General features: G+C 48.3%; 1 protein-coding gene across 1 annotated transcript in view; it reads right to left on the bottom strand.

Moving 5' to 3' along the window:
- Positions 1 to 13,509, bottom strand: part of Pkd1l1 (polycystin 1 like 1, transient receptor potential channel interacting) — a 131,689-nt gene extending 118,180 nt beyond the window's left edge. The window contains exons 1-5 of the mRNA XM_040746627.1: positions 13,304 to 13,509; positions 10,535 to 10,637; positions 6,476 to 6,597; positions 4,547 to 4,671; positions 3,492 to 3,580 (exon numbers count right to left, since the gene is read on the bottom strand). Coding sequence (XP_040602561.1) covers positions 3,492 to 3,580; positions 4,547 to 4,671; positions 6,476 to 6,597; positions 10,535 to 10,637; positions 13,304 to 13,370 — 506 coding nt within the window. The 5' untranslated portion in view covers positions 13,371 to 13,509. The remainder of the gene's footprint in view (positions 1 to 3,491; positions 3,581 to 4,546; positions 4,672 to 6,475; positions 6,598 to 10,534; positions 10,638 to 13,303) is intronic.
- Between the last annotated feature and the right edge of the window lie 1,670 nt (positions 13,510 to 15,179).

Genomic DNA, 15,179 nt, shown 5'->3' with positions numbered 1-15,179 from the left:
CTGGTTTGGTTTTGTTTTTTCATGTATGTCTCTTCACTTCTTAACACAGAAATGTTTTGAAAACAAAAATCCAGGAGCTGGGGGGTGTAGCTCAGTCTCCCTGCTCAACAAGAAGAGGATCTCCTGTTTTATTACAGGGCATCTCTAATAAAAGATGGGCCTTCCCTTCTGCTGAGACACACTGCCCAGAGCCTTGCCCAGCCAGCTACTACTGTGTGCAGCGGACAGACTGCATGTGGGGCAGGAGGAGAGAGCAGAGCTCAGGGCTCCTGCCTGAGACAACCCCACCTTGCTCCTGGTGACTGTTCACTGTGGCCACACATGGCAGAGAGAAGAATGGCATTTCCCTGATGGCCCACAGGGAGTGCTAACTCTGGGGAATGTTTCCTTTTAATTAACAGTTATACCTTGCCAAGTCCTAAATAATTTAAAATAAACTGTGTAAGACTTCGGTGTTTGACTCTCATGGTGGAGAATGTTGTTCTGCCCAAACCAGAAAGAACATGTTTATTGACACGGGCTTGGGTGGCGGGATGGGTGCCAGTCTGGTCAGTAAAATCTGAGAGCACGTGTTTTGTGCTGAGATGCCCTCTAATAAAACAGGAGACACACACAGCAGCAACCGAAAGACCTTAAGCTGTCAGACTCCCAAGCACAGACAGACAGACTCTGCCCCTGACAGGAAGCCAAGCTTGTAAAGTAGAATCCAGGAAGACCATAGTGTTGGGTCCACCCTTCCAGTGATCTGGGTCACAAATCCTACAGGATGGAGGTGAGTATCCTATGCTCTCCAGTATTTTCCCCCAAAACTTCAAATTTTTGGTTATGTAATACTGTTTTGCTTTTTTGATTGTACAAGAATAAAGAAAACCCGAAAAATATAAACTGTGTCATGGCCAACGTGTTTAAGGTAGAGTTAAACCATTATAAGTATATTCACAGTCCTATGACACCAGTATCCAGGATGCTTACTTCCCTGGGAACCCTGAAGGCCCTGAAACAATCCCCAGAGCCCCCCACTCAGGCCACCCCCACCCCTTCACCACGCCTTGTCTACTTTTGCATCCATGGCTCAGACTTCCCTAGTAGGAACTGCACAGTAAGGGTTGTCTTTTTCAGCTGGCTCGTTTCACAAAGCCCCATATCCTCAAGGTCCCGTAGCAGTGTTTGTTTCCAACTCCAGGAGCTGCACCCACATACCCCACTGAGGCTTGCCAACTCGGTTCCTGATATTGTGATCATGCTGAGGCTCATTCTAAACTACAACATAATCTATGCAGCAGGAGCTTTCAGGCAGGGCTTACCCTGAGAGACTCCATTTTAAAAGCAGCATCTGGCTCCCTTTTGAGTGCAAATGCAGACACAGAATGACTCTGCCCCTCATTGTGAGTGTAGACACCTCCACCTACTTGTCTGGTGTCATCATGACTGATACATATGGCTTATTCCTAAGTGTAACAAGATGTCGTTGGGAAATTTACCAAAGCAGTTTGGCAGGAGATGAGCACATGGGCGAATCCCAGCCGTATCAGGAAAAGGACCAAGGAGTGGTTCCACGGCTAAGCAAGTGAAAATGCCATACAAGCATGATGACTTGAGTTCAAACCCCAGAACCCATGGAAAGCCAGGCATGGTAGCTGTGTATCTGTGATGCCAGCACTCCTAAGGCAAACATGGAAGGTGGAGATAAAGAATCAATGAAGCCTGCAGGCCTGCTGGACTGGATACAAAGTGTCAGAAACAAGACAGGTGCTGTGCCAACACTGAGAAAGGAAGGAACCCAGGAAGGAACCCGCTTCTGAGCATTGCCATTTGATCTCCACGCCTGTACCAGGTGCCCACACTTATATAGACATCACACACACACACACACACACACACACACACACACACACACACACACACACACATGCACGCACACACGACAAATAGTAACAATAATAATACTAAATAACTGGTCTCTGTGAGATATGTATAATTTGCTTTAAAAAGTGTGTGGGGCGAGATAGAACAAAGAGAGAGGGAGGGGAAGAAGGAACAAACAAAAGAATGAACAAATAAAAAGGAAGCAAGCCAGTCAGCCTAGAACTTACAAAACACACTAGACTGAGCAAGGTTCTTACGTGGACTCTCTAAGGAAAAGGAAGCTAGCACAGCAATGGGGACCCCCGCCCTGCCGTCTGACTCCCAGTGTGAGCATCAAGGGACTGAGGGACAGAGAGCTCCTGACTGCCCTCAGGCCTTTAGTTTACCTCGGTCGCCACCACAGCTGAGGCAAGCTTCCCTCTCTGGATCCCGTTACAGACCTTGCCCATAGCTTCCATAGCCCTGAGCACCTCTAGGTGGTGACTGATGGTTTTGCTCTGTTACTACTTGCTGCTCCTCTGCAGGTCTAAATCAGCAAGGTCAACTCACTATGGGCTGAAACAGTCCAAGCCACGGAGCCAGACACATCTTTGGTCACTATTAGGGGATTTTTGAAGGTTTCAGCAAACACGGGGGTCAGATATGATTATTTTTGTACTGTGAGATCATGGAAGTTGAGGGAAAAGGTTAACTTGGAAACACTGGCATCGTTGAGCATTCACACGGAACCAGCATTCACACTGGTTCTGGGGCCACTAAAAAAAGCTCCACTTCAAAGACCTTCCCCCTCTGCTCCCTAACAGCTCCTGCAGCTGAACCCAGTTCTGAGGCTGGGCAGCCCTGCCACCCTGCAGCTGTGCTAGGTGGCAGTATCACCAGTGGCTCTCCACCTGGCATCAAGATCTAATTAACCCCTGCAGGGATTCTGTGCCCCTAAAAGCCTTCTGCCTATCTCTGGTGAGGCCTCCCTGACGTCCTGGAACCCCACTGCAGCCCTTCTGATCATCCACAGCATCCTATGACCTCCATGTGTGTATGCACATGTAATTACTGTGCTATGGGCAACACATGACCTGAGAGTTAATATTAGTAATTGAGATCGCAGTAGAAGATCTGTGTTTGCCTCAGCCAGCTTTCAAGGCAGATCAGCACTGCGTAGCAGACTGCAGCCAACAAAACTCAGCTCATAAATGTGTTATTACTCAGGGAATTTAGTGTTGTGGAAAGGGGCAACGTATCTGTCCGTCTGTGCTTCTGGGTTAGCATGCTGGTGACTAGAGTTCACAATAGTGACGTGAGGACTCGTACCTGACACCACCTTATGTGACTCCCCACATTGGGGGTTAAGTTTACTTATACAACCTTGTCTAATAGTAATAATTACTATGTATACATACATGCATATAATACGCATGTACATATAAATGTATGCTTATACATATATACATATGCACGTGCACATACATGTAGATACACACATATTCTTTTTCCCTTCAGTGTTGGGAGGTCAAATCTTCTTTGGGGTGGTGGAACAGATCCTGAGATGGCGCCTGAGGTGTTCCCCATGATTCCCATGCTGTCCATATACTCAGAAATGCCAGACGGACTGGGTTTCCTTGACCTACCTGTCAGCACCGTCATCCCGGTGTGGAGGAGCCTGTGTTTCTCTGTTAATAGCACTTAGCCTTCCTTCCCGACTCATGTTCAAAACGTTCTACAAGGAGAGCAAGGTAGATCCGTGAGAGCACTGGGGAAGGCGCGTGACTCGCTGTAAAACAGCAGCTTCCGCCCCTGCCCCTGCGAGCCAGGCACTGCCTTCTCCCCGGGAGAGCAGAGAGGAGGGCAGACTGGCCCTCTCTGCTTCCCCGGTATGGGAGGAAGCTGTGGAGCTAAGTGGGAAGCTGGCTGTGGGAGGCTGGGTGAGGGAAAGGAGCCCATCTGGATGGGAGAAGATGGCGGCATGCCTCAGTGTGGCCAGGGGATGGGGTGGACAGGTGATGGCTAAATTAGAACAGACAGAGGTCAGAAGTCCATGGTAACTCCTGCTTAAAGTAGAACGTAGGGCGGGGCACAGGGGTGGGGGAGGGGTACCTAGAACCCAGATGGGCCATGAGACCGGCCCAGAGGCTCTGCCAACTGCACTTCGACCCATGCAGACCTCCTTGAGACAAAACCTTGATTCCTGATAAGAGCTGTCATTCCCCTACCCAAGGGCCACTCTCCTGCTCCAGCTGAGGGGCAGCCCACACCCACCACCCCATTTCAACTGGAAGGTCAGCCCCAACTCCACCTACAGGGAAGCCCCATCCTTTACACCTGAAAGACAACCCCAGTCCCTGTCTGAGTAGTAGCCCTCCCCCGCCATTTGCCTGGGCCTCCTTGTCTCTCTCATGACAGAGTGAAGGCTTTAAAACTTAAGTCTGCACCTCTTCTGCTCAAGCATACATGCTGCGACAGTGACCTGAGAAGCCAAAGCAGGGGCATTTGAAGCTGGAACCCCCTACACACACGCAACGTGTGCACGCTCTCTCTCTCTCTCTCTCTCTCTCTCTCTCTCTCTCTCTCTCTCTCTCTCTCTCTCTCTCACAAGCATGCACGCATGCACATGCATGCATACACAACCACACGTGCACAGTTGTTCTCAGAAGGAAAGGCCTAGGTGGCCCAGTGTAAGGTGCACCTGGTCCCAGGGGGCTGGTGAAGATGGCTTCTGTGACTGTGTGTCTCCTCCTGTCCCTTTTGGAGCATATGAAGGACAGCTGCCATGCTCATCACTCACACAGAGCTCTGGGTTAGCCTGGATCTCTGGAGGAGGAGAAGCATACATTCTGAGGTTGGCCGCTTGCTGGAAGAAGGAAGCAGAAACAGAGAAGCCCTGGCCGGAACACTGGGTCTAACTCCTAAGGGGCCCCTGTGAAGATCCCCGAGGATGGTGTCCTGTGCTTTTGTCCTGGTTCTCGTTGTCTGAGAGGGCTTGGGTGAGAACCCACTGGGCAGTGTGCAGAAAGGAGTGCACGGCCCTGGCCCCAGTGGAGGAGGGGGCGACGACAGATGGGAGCACAGTGCTGTTCTGTTGAGGCTGAGAGCTCTGTTTAAGAGCCGTTTGCTGCAGCTTCCATTTGGACCAGCTTCCTCTCATAGGAAGGAGGGTAAGGCTTGAGAGCTGCAGGCTGCTGTGGGCAGAGCACTAGGTTTTAGTAAAACCAAGTCGGAAGAGGATGAGGCCATTCCCACAGGGACCCTGCTTCAAACCCCACAGTTATTATAGCACCTCTGGGCAAAGAGGGAGGCAGAGTGGCCCCAAGTTTCCAACTTTCTAGGGCAATGTATAATCTTATTTAAACATATTGGTTGATCACAATCAAGACCCAGTGTATTAATATCAGCTGAAGGGAGATAACCTTGGCCTTGACACCAAACATTCTAACAAGTATATGTAGAGTGAGGCTCAGCTGCCAACCATGCGGGTAACTCAGGTCTGAAGGAATTTCGTGTGTGTGTGTGTGTGTGTGTGTGTGTATGTGTGTGTGTGTGTGTGTGCGCGCGCGCGTGCACGCACATGCGTTTATATGGTTTTATTTTGCTTGCACTTATTTCTATGCACTATTTTTTAAAGATTTATTTATTATGTATACAGTGTTCTGCCTAGAAGAGGGCACCAGATCTCATTGTAGATGATTGTGAGCCACCATGTGGCTGATGGGAACTGAACTCAGAACCTCTGGAAGAGCAACCAGTGCTCTTAACCTCCTCACCATCTCTCCAGCCCTGGCCTAAAAGAGTGCCATGAACTTCTTACATCCATGGAGAAAATGTTTATAAAACGGCACTGAGCCAGGAGAGTAAAATGCCTTGTTTCTCTGATGTCACATTACTATGCTTCAACACGTGAAGAAAGGACTGCCCTGTTCTCAGTGGCGGCTATACAATTCACTGGCATGGAAACTTTAAAAAAACGATTTTTACATTTTGAGAGAATTCCCCAGACATGTCAGCTCTTCTCAGGCAGTTGTAGAGCAAAATCTCTGTACGCTTTTCTGTCTCTTAGAAGCGCACAATGGAATTCCTACATGAACATCTGTTTTTTGTAAGAACAGTGTGACACTCTTATCAAGGACAGGAAGTTGAAGCCAGAGGAATTCATTGCTATACTAACGCTTATTTTCCTAGCTGCTTCTCTACCGGATAGACTTGTAGAGCCCAGGCCTTGACCTATCCCAGTCTCACAGCTTACGGTGACCTAACTCAGGACTAAGTGGTAGCCTCCAACTACCCCTCTGCATCCTCATTTCCTTTCCCCAGAAAGGCTTCCGAGCCACAAAACTTGATTAGATCTGTATGCTTCCCCTCGGTTCATCCATCAAATGTTACTTTATCTGTGGACCCAGCAGGGACCCTCTGAGGACATGAAGCCTGTTGCTTCTATACCTTTAACCTGTGTTTGTTAATGGGTGAACACAAAGGCTGGGGATCCAACAAGGGCTGCAAACCACGAGGCTGCTTCCCACTCGACAGGATGCTGGACAGATGGTGTGTGGAGTAAAACACTGCCGGCACGTGGTTACCTGTGGCCTGGCTGTGGTGGCTTTGCCCTTTCCTGCGTCCTTACCAACTGGCACGCCACAGCAGAAGGTCCTGAGACTGCTCCCACAAAGTCGAAGACACCCCGTCTCCCCAGACCCACTTGGGGTCTCGTCACGTGAGGAAAGAGAGCAAATGAGCTGGAGACACCTGTGTGTGGGAATAAACAAATAAGCTGCCACGAAGCATGGTCACACAGCGTTACTCCTCATCCACTGGTGGTTCTCCAGCCCTCACAACCATGCTCGTAGAGGGACACTGAGATTCAGTCCCCAATCTGAACCGTGCACTACTGTTAACCTTCCCGTTTAATCTCCAGGGAAACTCAGATCTGTGGCGTCCGCGCCACGAACAAGTCCGAGTATCGGGAAATGAAAGACAAGACATCCAGCTGTTTGTGCTAAGAAAATGCGACTGCTGCCTTTATTTCCAGGAGAATGTGTGTGCATGTGTGCCGTGTCTGTATGTCTGCCTGTGTCTGCCGTAAGGAGTGAGAAGCCTGATATACAGGCTTACAGCACAGGGGAGAACCCCCAGGTGTAAGAGCTCGTGTTCTCCTCGTACTAGATATTGATGTCAGGTGGGCAAGGCCGGGGCTGTAAGTCAGGACTAGACAGCAGGATGCACCTGTGGCTGTCAGCTGACAAGCAATGCACAGAAATCTGTGGGGGCTGGGACCCAACACAGATCGGGCTGTGGCTCTCCAAGGTCTGGACATCAAGAGCTTGGTCCCCAGAGTGGTGTTACCAAGAGGTGTCGGGACCTTTAAGAAGTAGATCCCAGGGATACTGGCTCCCCAGTAGGAGAGTGGGACCTTAGACCCTCATCCTCCACCTCTAGGTGGTGACTGATGGTTTTGCTCTGTTACTACTTGCTGCTCCTCTGCAGGTCTAAATCAGCAAGGTCAACTCACTATGGGCTGAAATAGTCCAAGCCACGGAGCCAGACACATCTTTGGTCACTATTAGGGGATTTTTGAAGGTTTCAGCAAACACGGGGGTCAGATATGATTATTTTTGTATTGTGAGATCATGGAAGTTGAGGGAAAAGGTTAACTTGGAAACACTGGCATCGTTGAGCATTCACACGGAACCAGCATTCACACTGGTTCTGGGGCCACTAAAAAAAGCTCCACTTCAAAGACCTTCCCCTCTGCTCCCTGACGGGCTTCTCCAGACTCAAACGGTCAGCCAGAGGCCTTGGACGGTGCCCTCCAGACGTGGGTCCTCAGCACCTGAGCTAATTACGGCTGGCAGTCAGTTGCCAGTCGAAAGCAATCCAGAGCGGCGGATGAATTGTCCTGGAACTAGAATGTGGGTTCCGGTTTTGATGGTGCCGTTTGGGTTTCATATCCATGCTGGCTGCTAGCCACAGAACAGAGCTGCAATGGGGAAATGGATCTCGGTGTCCGGCTCCCAGCTCCTGAAAACGTGGTGGCTCCTCCTCCCACTCAGGCTTTCCCATCTCCTTCTCCTCTTCCTCGTCCCTCTGTTCTCCCCTTCCATCTTCCTCTAATCCTACTGAGAAGAAAGGATCCTGTATCAAGGGCCGGTGCTGGCCTCGCTGTTCCACAAGGGTCTCTGGTACCGTTGCGTTACAGTTGAGGCTTTTAGTCTGATTCATTGTGTTGGATTCTAATTCTTTAGTGAAAATACGTTCCACTCTTTTGATCCATTTAAATCTGTAGTTTTCTTCTAACCTTTGTTGGGTGTCCATAGAGTGAGGGGGAGGAGGATGTGTGTGCTGTAATTTCAGTAAGGCTGTATAAAGACCAAAAGAACTGGGTAGTTCTATCCAGTTTTCATGAGCTTGGTTCTTGATGCAATAACCAAGAAACTACCACCAGAGGGCAGTCGAGGACATTCTGTAGGCAAAGAGAGGCGGAGAAACCTGGAAGCAGTCAGCTAGCCCCTCTTAAGAGAGGCAGCAGGTGCGGATGGCTGCTGTGAAACTGCCTAGTAATTCCCAGGGTAACGCTGTCTAACCATCACTATACTCACCTGTCAAAGGCCAGCAAAGGGGGTGTGAACAAGAAGACAGCCTTGGAATCAGCAAAGCACACTGCAGACTCAAAGGCTGCAGCCCTCTGGAGGTCAGAGGCTCGTGGGAAAGGGTTCCTAATGTCTGCCCACGTGCGGACCCCACAGCCCATGCTGAAGGGCAGTCTGCTTGCTACCCACAGGGGTAATTTCTTGAAACTCCCAACTAACGACATCACACATTTCAACACCAAGGGGTTGCTGGACGGTGGGAAAAGAGATTCAGGATAAAAGGGCAGATAATTATAAAGAAATAAACTGCGAAACTGAACAGTCTTTGGCTTCTGTAACATTGAACAAAGGCATTTGCAGGCAGCAATAAGGAGTCCCCAGTTGTTCCTGCCTCATGGTGTCTCTAGTGAAAGGAAGGCCAGGGCACAGAAGGACACAGATTGAGCTAAAAGGCAGGCATGCAAACATCCCTCTGGATGCTCCTTCAACCATCTGCAGTAACATGATGGGGCAGATGGGTGGGACAGTAAGGGTACTCAGATTTGGGGGTGACAGGTGTGTCCTGCTGGGGACCCTAACTGGAGTTTGGGACATGTTCAGTCTGAGTCAGAAGATCAGTAGAATACCAGCCATCTACACAAAGTCTGCCCCCCCCCCCGTGCCAGCCAGAGGACAGCTGTGTTCCAAGGCTGGACCGGCTTGACTGGTTCAGGCCTTAGAAAGAGGGTATGGGAGATATTTATGCCACATCTTGTCACTAGCAGCTAGCTGACAGCAGAGTTTAAGGTAACACACGTCCTCAGAACAACTAGAGGAAAGTAGGGAGGAATGATTGGAAATAGGATTTGCGGTGCCCTTTAATCCGTGGCTTATATGTAGTTCTGCCGAGGAGCTGACAGGCAACCCTTGTCCTCTGCTGACAGCAGGCAGCCCTGTTGGGTTGGTAGGAAGGGTGATGGCATTGTTCTGGGATGAAGACATTCCTGGAGACCTCTCAAGTGCCTTCATGATAAACGCATTCTCAGCAGCATCTACTGCTACAGGCGAGAGGGCAAGAGTAGCTTGTGTCTTTCTCCTGCTCCATCTAAGCAAGCACAGAATCTCCTCCAGGGCATGGCTCTCCAAAGACAAAGCCTGGGATACAAGCGGCCAGGGGGCCGCAGCAGAGCTCAGCCCCTTCTGTAGCAGTGTTGGGAAAGGTGAAAGATTTCTGGGCTTTTCTAAATTCACATACAACTATTTTGAGCCAGCCTTTGGGACATCACAGGAACACCCTGATCTATTATGAAGGCAGCAGTCAGGTAAAACAGTTCTGGGTGTGAACAGTTTTTTTTTTTTTTTTTTTTGGTTTTTTCGAGACAGGGTTTCTCTGTGGATTTGGAGGCTGTCCTGGAACTCGCTTGGTAGTCCAGGCTGGTCTCGAACTCACAGAGATCCGCCTGCCTCTGCCTCCCGAGTGCTGGGATTAAAGGCGTGCGCCACCAACGCCCGGCGTGAACAGTTATTTAATCCAGGCAACTCCTCTAAAATCATCCTGCTTCCTTGCACTGAAATAAGAGTGGACTATTACTGTCTTGCTCACTTTTTAGCATGCCCACAAAATATCTAACATAACCAATTTAAAAGCAAACATTATTTATAAGGATAAGATACAGTGCCCTAAGAATTTGCTTCCAGTGACCTGTTGCCTCCAACTAGGTCCCACCTCCTAGTTTCCACAAGTTCCCCAAATAATGCCACCAGCTGGAAGCAAGTGTCAACTTCTGAGCCTTTGAGGGGGCAGTTGACACACAAGTTATAACCATTCACTGTGAGAGGCTGGGGACATGCCACTCTTGAGGAGGACAGGATTCAATTCCCAGCACCCACATGGCTGCTCACATTCATCTGCAACTCCAATTCCAGGGGACCTGATGACTTCTTCTGACCTCTGTAGACACGAGCAACTCATATACATACTTGAGGGGAAACATTCATACAAATAAAATAAGTAAATCTAAACCAAACCCAACTTCTTTTGCAAGAAACATTCCCAGTGCAGAGTTTGCAGGGCAGCTCATCATCCCCACCCCAAGCCTAGAATAGCACCAGCTCACCTTTTTGGATCCCCCAAAATGTCCTCGGCCTCTGCCTCAGCCCTGCGCTGTGGTAGCTGGTCCTGGATACCACTCTCAGCACACAAGCCTCCTCCCACACTCTCTGCAAGACACAGGATGACAGAGGCGTTGAGGCTTCTAGTCTCTTCACTGAGAACTCATGTCAGAGTACCCACCATGCATGGAGAAAAAGATACACAGCAACAAGAAAACTTACTTCTCCCCTCTCTCCTGAGGAGACATGTTTGTTTAGGTGCGGATCTACAAATCTGATAACTGAAAACAGCTTTATAAGCTGATAAGCCCCGGCATCCCAGGGAGCAGGCATGCATCATGCAGAATCATTTCCATTACACAGACTTGGGGAGCATCCTAAGCTCCCCTGCATTTTCTCTCTTGGCATCCCTTCTCTTGGGTGCAACAGGGGACTCACAAAGTCAACTGTTCTGGTTTCTCTCAGGCAGTTTACCTCTTTGCCACTCAGAGGCAGGGACCACGTCCTTGTTATTGCTTTGAAAGTGTTTGGCAGTTCTCCTAACTCTAATTTTCAGAAACTTCTCTGTCATCATAGAGACTTTACAAAACTCAGTCTTGTTTTATCTGACTCAGGATATTAGAAAATCCTTCGTTGTGGAATTGTCTGTGTCTCTGCCCTGAACTCAGGAGAGTTCAGGGATGCTTTTCCTGTAGAAAGCTCCTCCCCAGGTGGGAAAAGGAAGGAACCATGGGATACAGGGAAACCCTGCTGGGGGCTAATCTCCCTATATCCTGTGTTTGCTGGAAGTTGTTTCAACTCCTCAGGCTGACTAAGGAGGGCCTCTGCACCCCATGGAGGCTAAAGGCTACTGCTGACAACACGTCCTGTCTTCCCAAGTTTTCTCTCTTTGTGTTAATTCCTTTCATCTTCTCTCTTCTGTGCCTGTTGGGATAAGTGCAGGAATTGGGGTAAATGTGTACTTTGCAGCTTTATTAGTAATTCAAAGTGGATTTGTTTGCAAGGGATGAGTCAGTTTCAATTTGCAATTTGTTTGTAAGCAAACAGAGTTTTCTTTCTCTCTAACACCCCGCCCGGGGTGCCTTGTGTCAGATCTGACACCTCATGTTTAAAGTGAGTCCAAGAGTAAAGACACCTGCCACTGGGACAGCTGGCTGACAGCCACATCCAGCAACGGGACCTGACGGCCACTTGTGCCCTTTAGGAGGACTGGATTTAACGAAGATGACAAATTCCCAGTTTGTGGCGGTCAGGCTACTAACCAAAGGCTGCAGGCAGTGACAGGAGTGGAGAAAGGGAAAGCTCAGCCAGTCTGAACTACTGGGATGTAAATGAAGGAGGGTTGAGAATTAGCTTTCCGGTCGGTCGTTAGACGATGGAGTGCCTCAGCCACGGTGGGAAGGAAATGACCATCGCCTCCGAGCAACCTGGCAGCCTGCGGCTGGGCTCTGTCTTTTTCAATCATGTGGGCGCTGTGTTCTTAAACTGCTCATATGGAACTAAAGAATGGAATTCCTGGCCGTCCCCACTCTCAGCCTGATTCCCATGGCCTGGGATCTGGTGAGCACTTGTAGGATGGTAGGGAGCACGGCACAGAGGAAATCCCACAGTGGAGGCCAGAGGCATGCTCCATTACGGTGGGACGCGGTATGATCCAGCCCGCTGGAGAAGGCCAGGTGACACCCTACAGACTACGCCAGGTACAAACATCTGGATGTGATGAAGGCAGCGGCTTCTAAAAATGATCAGCTTTAAAACCACTACCTCGGGGCTTCGCTTAGGAGCCATCAAAGACTTGGCAGGGTCCCATGTGCCCTTATTAAGGGAAGAAAAGGGAAGAAGGGATGCTTTCATTTATTTGCATGGAATTAATATGTGAGGACAGAAACTCCTCTGGAATGAGCCTCGAGAGAATCTTCTGGAAGGCAAAGAATGAAAACAACTACCCAACTCCCATTGGTATTCTCTAAGCTTTGAACAAAAGCCATGTCTTTCGAAAGCATTCTTTGAAACCACATTCTCCATTCATATTTAATACACAATTTTGACTTCGATAATTGCTTAAGGAGTCCTTACTGCACACAAGGACTAAGGTATTTAAATTGTATGCAATGCAAAAGATAGATGGATACTTGCATGCAGGCAGCATCTCCTAAAGGATTTAATATTCTAAACAAAATGGCAAACATTTATTTATACAATTCACAGTGTAAAGAAAGCTATCATCTGCTGTACCAAAGGCATGGGTGCTTTTCCAGATGAGCGCTTGTATGTTAGGCTGCTGTGGGTGGCATCTAACATGGGCAGTAACACATTTGCAGCCATGACAGGTGCACAACCAAAGATACAGGGAAGATAACTCCAGAAGGATGTTTGTAGGAACAGTCAGCTTTGCAGCCCAGGTCTCCAGCTCCGATTCTGGTTAGTACTATTTCATAGCTAACATTCACTTTCAAACCGAGCTTGCCGGAAAGGCACGGAAGAGCAGGCCAGCATCGCTCCACTTTTCACTCATAAGCAATACACAGGCTAGTGTGTCCTTTCTTAGGCGGCAAAATTGCCAATACTCATTTCTGCTGTTCCTAGAGACAGCCTGTAGATGTCTCTTATTGTCAGTCTTTGGACACTCTGCATCACTCCCCAGCCTCGGCCACCTCAGGGTCCCAACACTCAGAGGGCATCAAATGTAGTGTCTGGGCAGATCTTGGTAAGTTGTCCTGGTGCAGCATGGGGTGAGGGTAGAGTGCCAAGGCTGTGACAGAACTGAAACTTACCATTGCTTGAGATGATTCCTGGAGTGGAGAACAGTGTCCAGGCTGTGACGAGCACCTTCCAGCCCATTCTCAGACAGCCTGCTCCCACGGGGTCTTCTGCTCAGCATAAATATCACAAGTGGTTCTGCTGTGAGGGCTGGTGGGGGAATGTCACAGAAGGGTCCTGATGTAGCCAGGTCTGATCCTCCCTCCCTAGGAGCCAGAACTGTGAGCCTTCCCTGCTCCATTAGCATATTACGGGCAATGAGCCAATGGCAAGGTTCCCCTGAGAAACACCCTGCACAGAGGAACCCCTCAAAGGTGAGCATGCCTTAAAAGGATAGAGATCAACAGTGAGTCTGTAAAGAAAACAGAGTATTAAAGGACTAAAATACATGGCTTTGTGAAAAACAGCCGGTGACCTGTCATCTGTAATGCTAGGTCAGTGCACACTTTTAGTGTTATAAAACAGTTTTGCTACATCTGATACTAACTGTGGGAACTTTAGTGATAGAGCATGTGTCTACGTCTTGGGTTCAGTTTCCCATTAGAGAGAGGAGAGTTGGAGAAGGAGGAGGGGAGGGGAGAGGATGCACTTTGATCCACATAATTGAATTGCAAATGATGTCTATCTCTTCTGTAATCTTCCATAGTTCTCATTTATTCTGAAGTAAAAATATCACTACTACAGTTAAATGTCTCAATATGCTGCCTCCAAATGCCTTTGTTTCTTTGAACATCTGACACGTGGGCAGAGACTGTTCCCTACCTGTTCTCTGTCTAGACAACATCACTGATCCGCAATAGAGGTGATGGTAGTGTCATAGGGTTTGGCGACCACTGTGATTTTCTCTCTGAAGAGCCTTCGTGAGCACAGGGAATCAGCACGTCCACCTTTGTATCTAAATGGTTACAACACTTTTTAGGAAAGGTTTATTTACACTGTGAGATCATTAAATGTAATACATTTAATTATTCCCCTACGGTGCCTTTCCCAAATTTCCAATATTTCTGTAATAATCAATTTATCCTTATATACTTTTTTCTCTGTTATCATCTGAATATTGACATGCATATATAGGCTTTGATGTTTGATTTGTTTTAATTTTCAAAACTGTGTTACTACTCATCTTTCACTTACATGTGCAATAAATCAGAACATTTTCTAGAAAAAAAGATTCATTTATTATTTATACAGTATTCTGCCTGTATATCAGAAGAGGGCATCAGATCTCACTAAGGATGGTTGTGAGATACCATGTAGTTTCCGGGAATTGAACTCAGGACCCCTGGAACAGCAGCCAGCCAACACTTTTCTTAATTAAAGCACAATACACATATGTTTTCTGGGAAAATTTATTGGTACATAATTTTTAAATTAAATTTCTTTCCAGTTTATAATTATATCATTCCTCCCCCTTCCCCCGACTTGCTCTCATTCAAATTAATGCCTCTCTCTCTCTCTCTCTCTCTCTCTCTCTCTCTCTCTCTCTCTCTCTCTCTCTCTCTCTCTCTCTCTCTCTCACACACACACACACACACACACACGCCCCTACTTCAATATTTAAATACAACTGCTCAGCCCTTGTTACTGTATGTATGTTTTCAGGGGTGATCATTGGCGCTGGGTAACCAGTTGGTGTGCTCTCCCCGGGAAGACTGTTTCTCCCACTCTAAGACTTGTTTCTGGGTTGCCTGTAGTTCCTTGTCTAGGGTTGGGGCCTCCTGAGCTTTCCCCATCATGCTAGCACGCCTCTTGGTGCTGTCCTTGTTCAACTAGTTGTTCAGGTCTTACATAGCAGCCTTTTTAGGAGACACTATCTTAGAACAAATGTCCCGTTCCTCTGGTCCTTACAATCTTCCTCTCCCCTCTTCCATGTTCCTTAAACCTTAGGTG

This window comes from Mesocricetus auratus, unplaced genomic scaffold (genome assembly GCF_017639785.1).
Source record: "Mesocricetus auratus isolate SY011 unplaced genomic scaffold, BCM_Maur_2.0 Super-Scaffold_100006, whole genome shotgun sequence".
Lineage (NCBI taxonomy): Eukaryota > Metazoa > Chordata > Mammalia > Rodentia > Cricetidae > Mesocricetus > Mesocricetus auratus.
The sequence above is the reverse complement of the archived record's forward strand: the minus strand, read 5'-3'. Positions and strand labels throughout refer to the sequence as shown.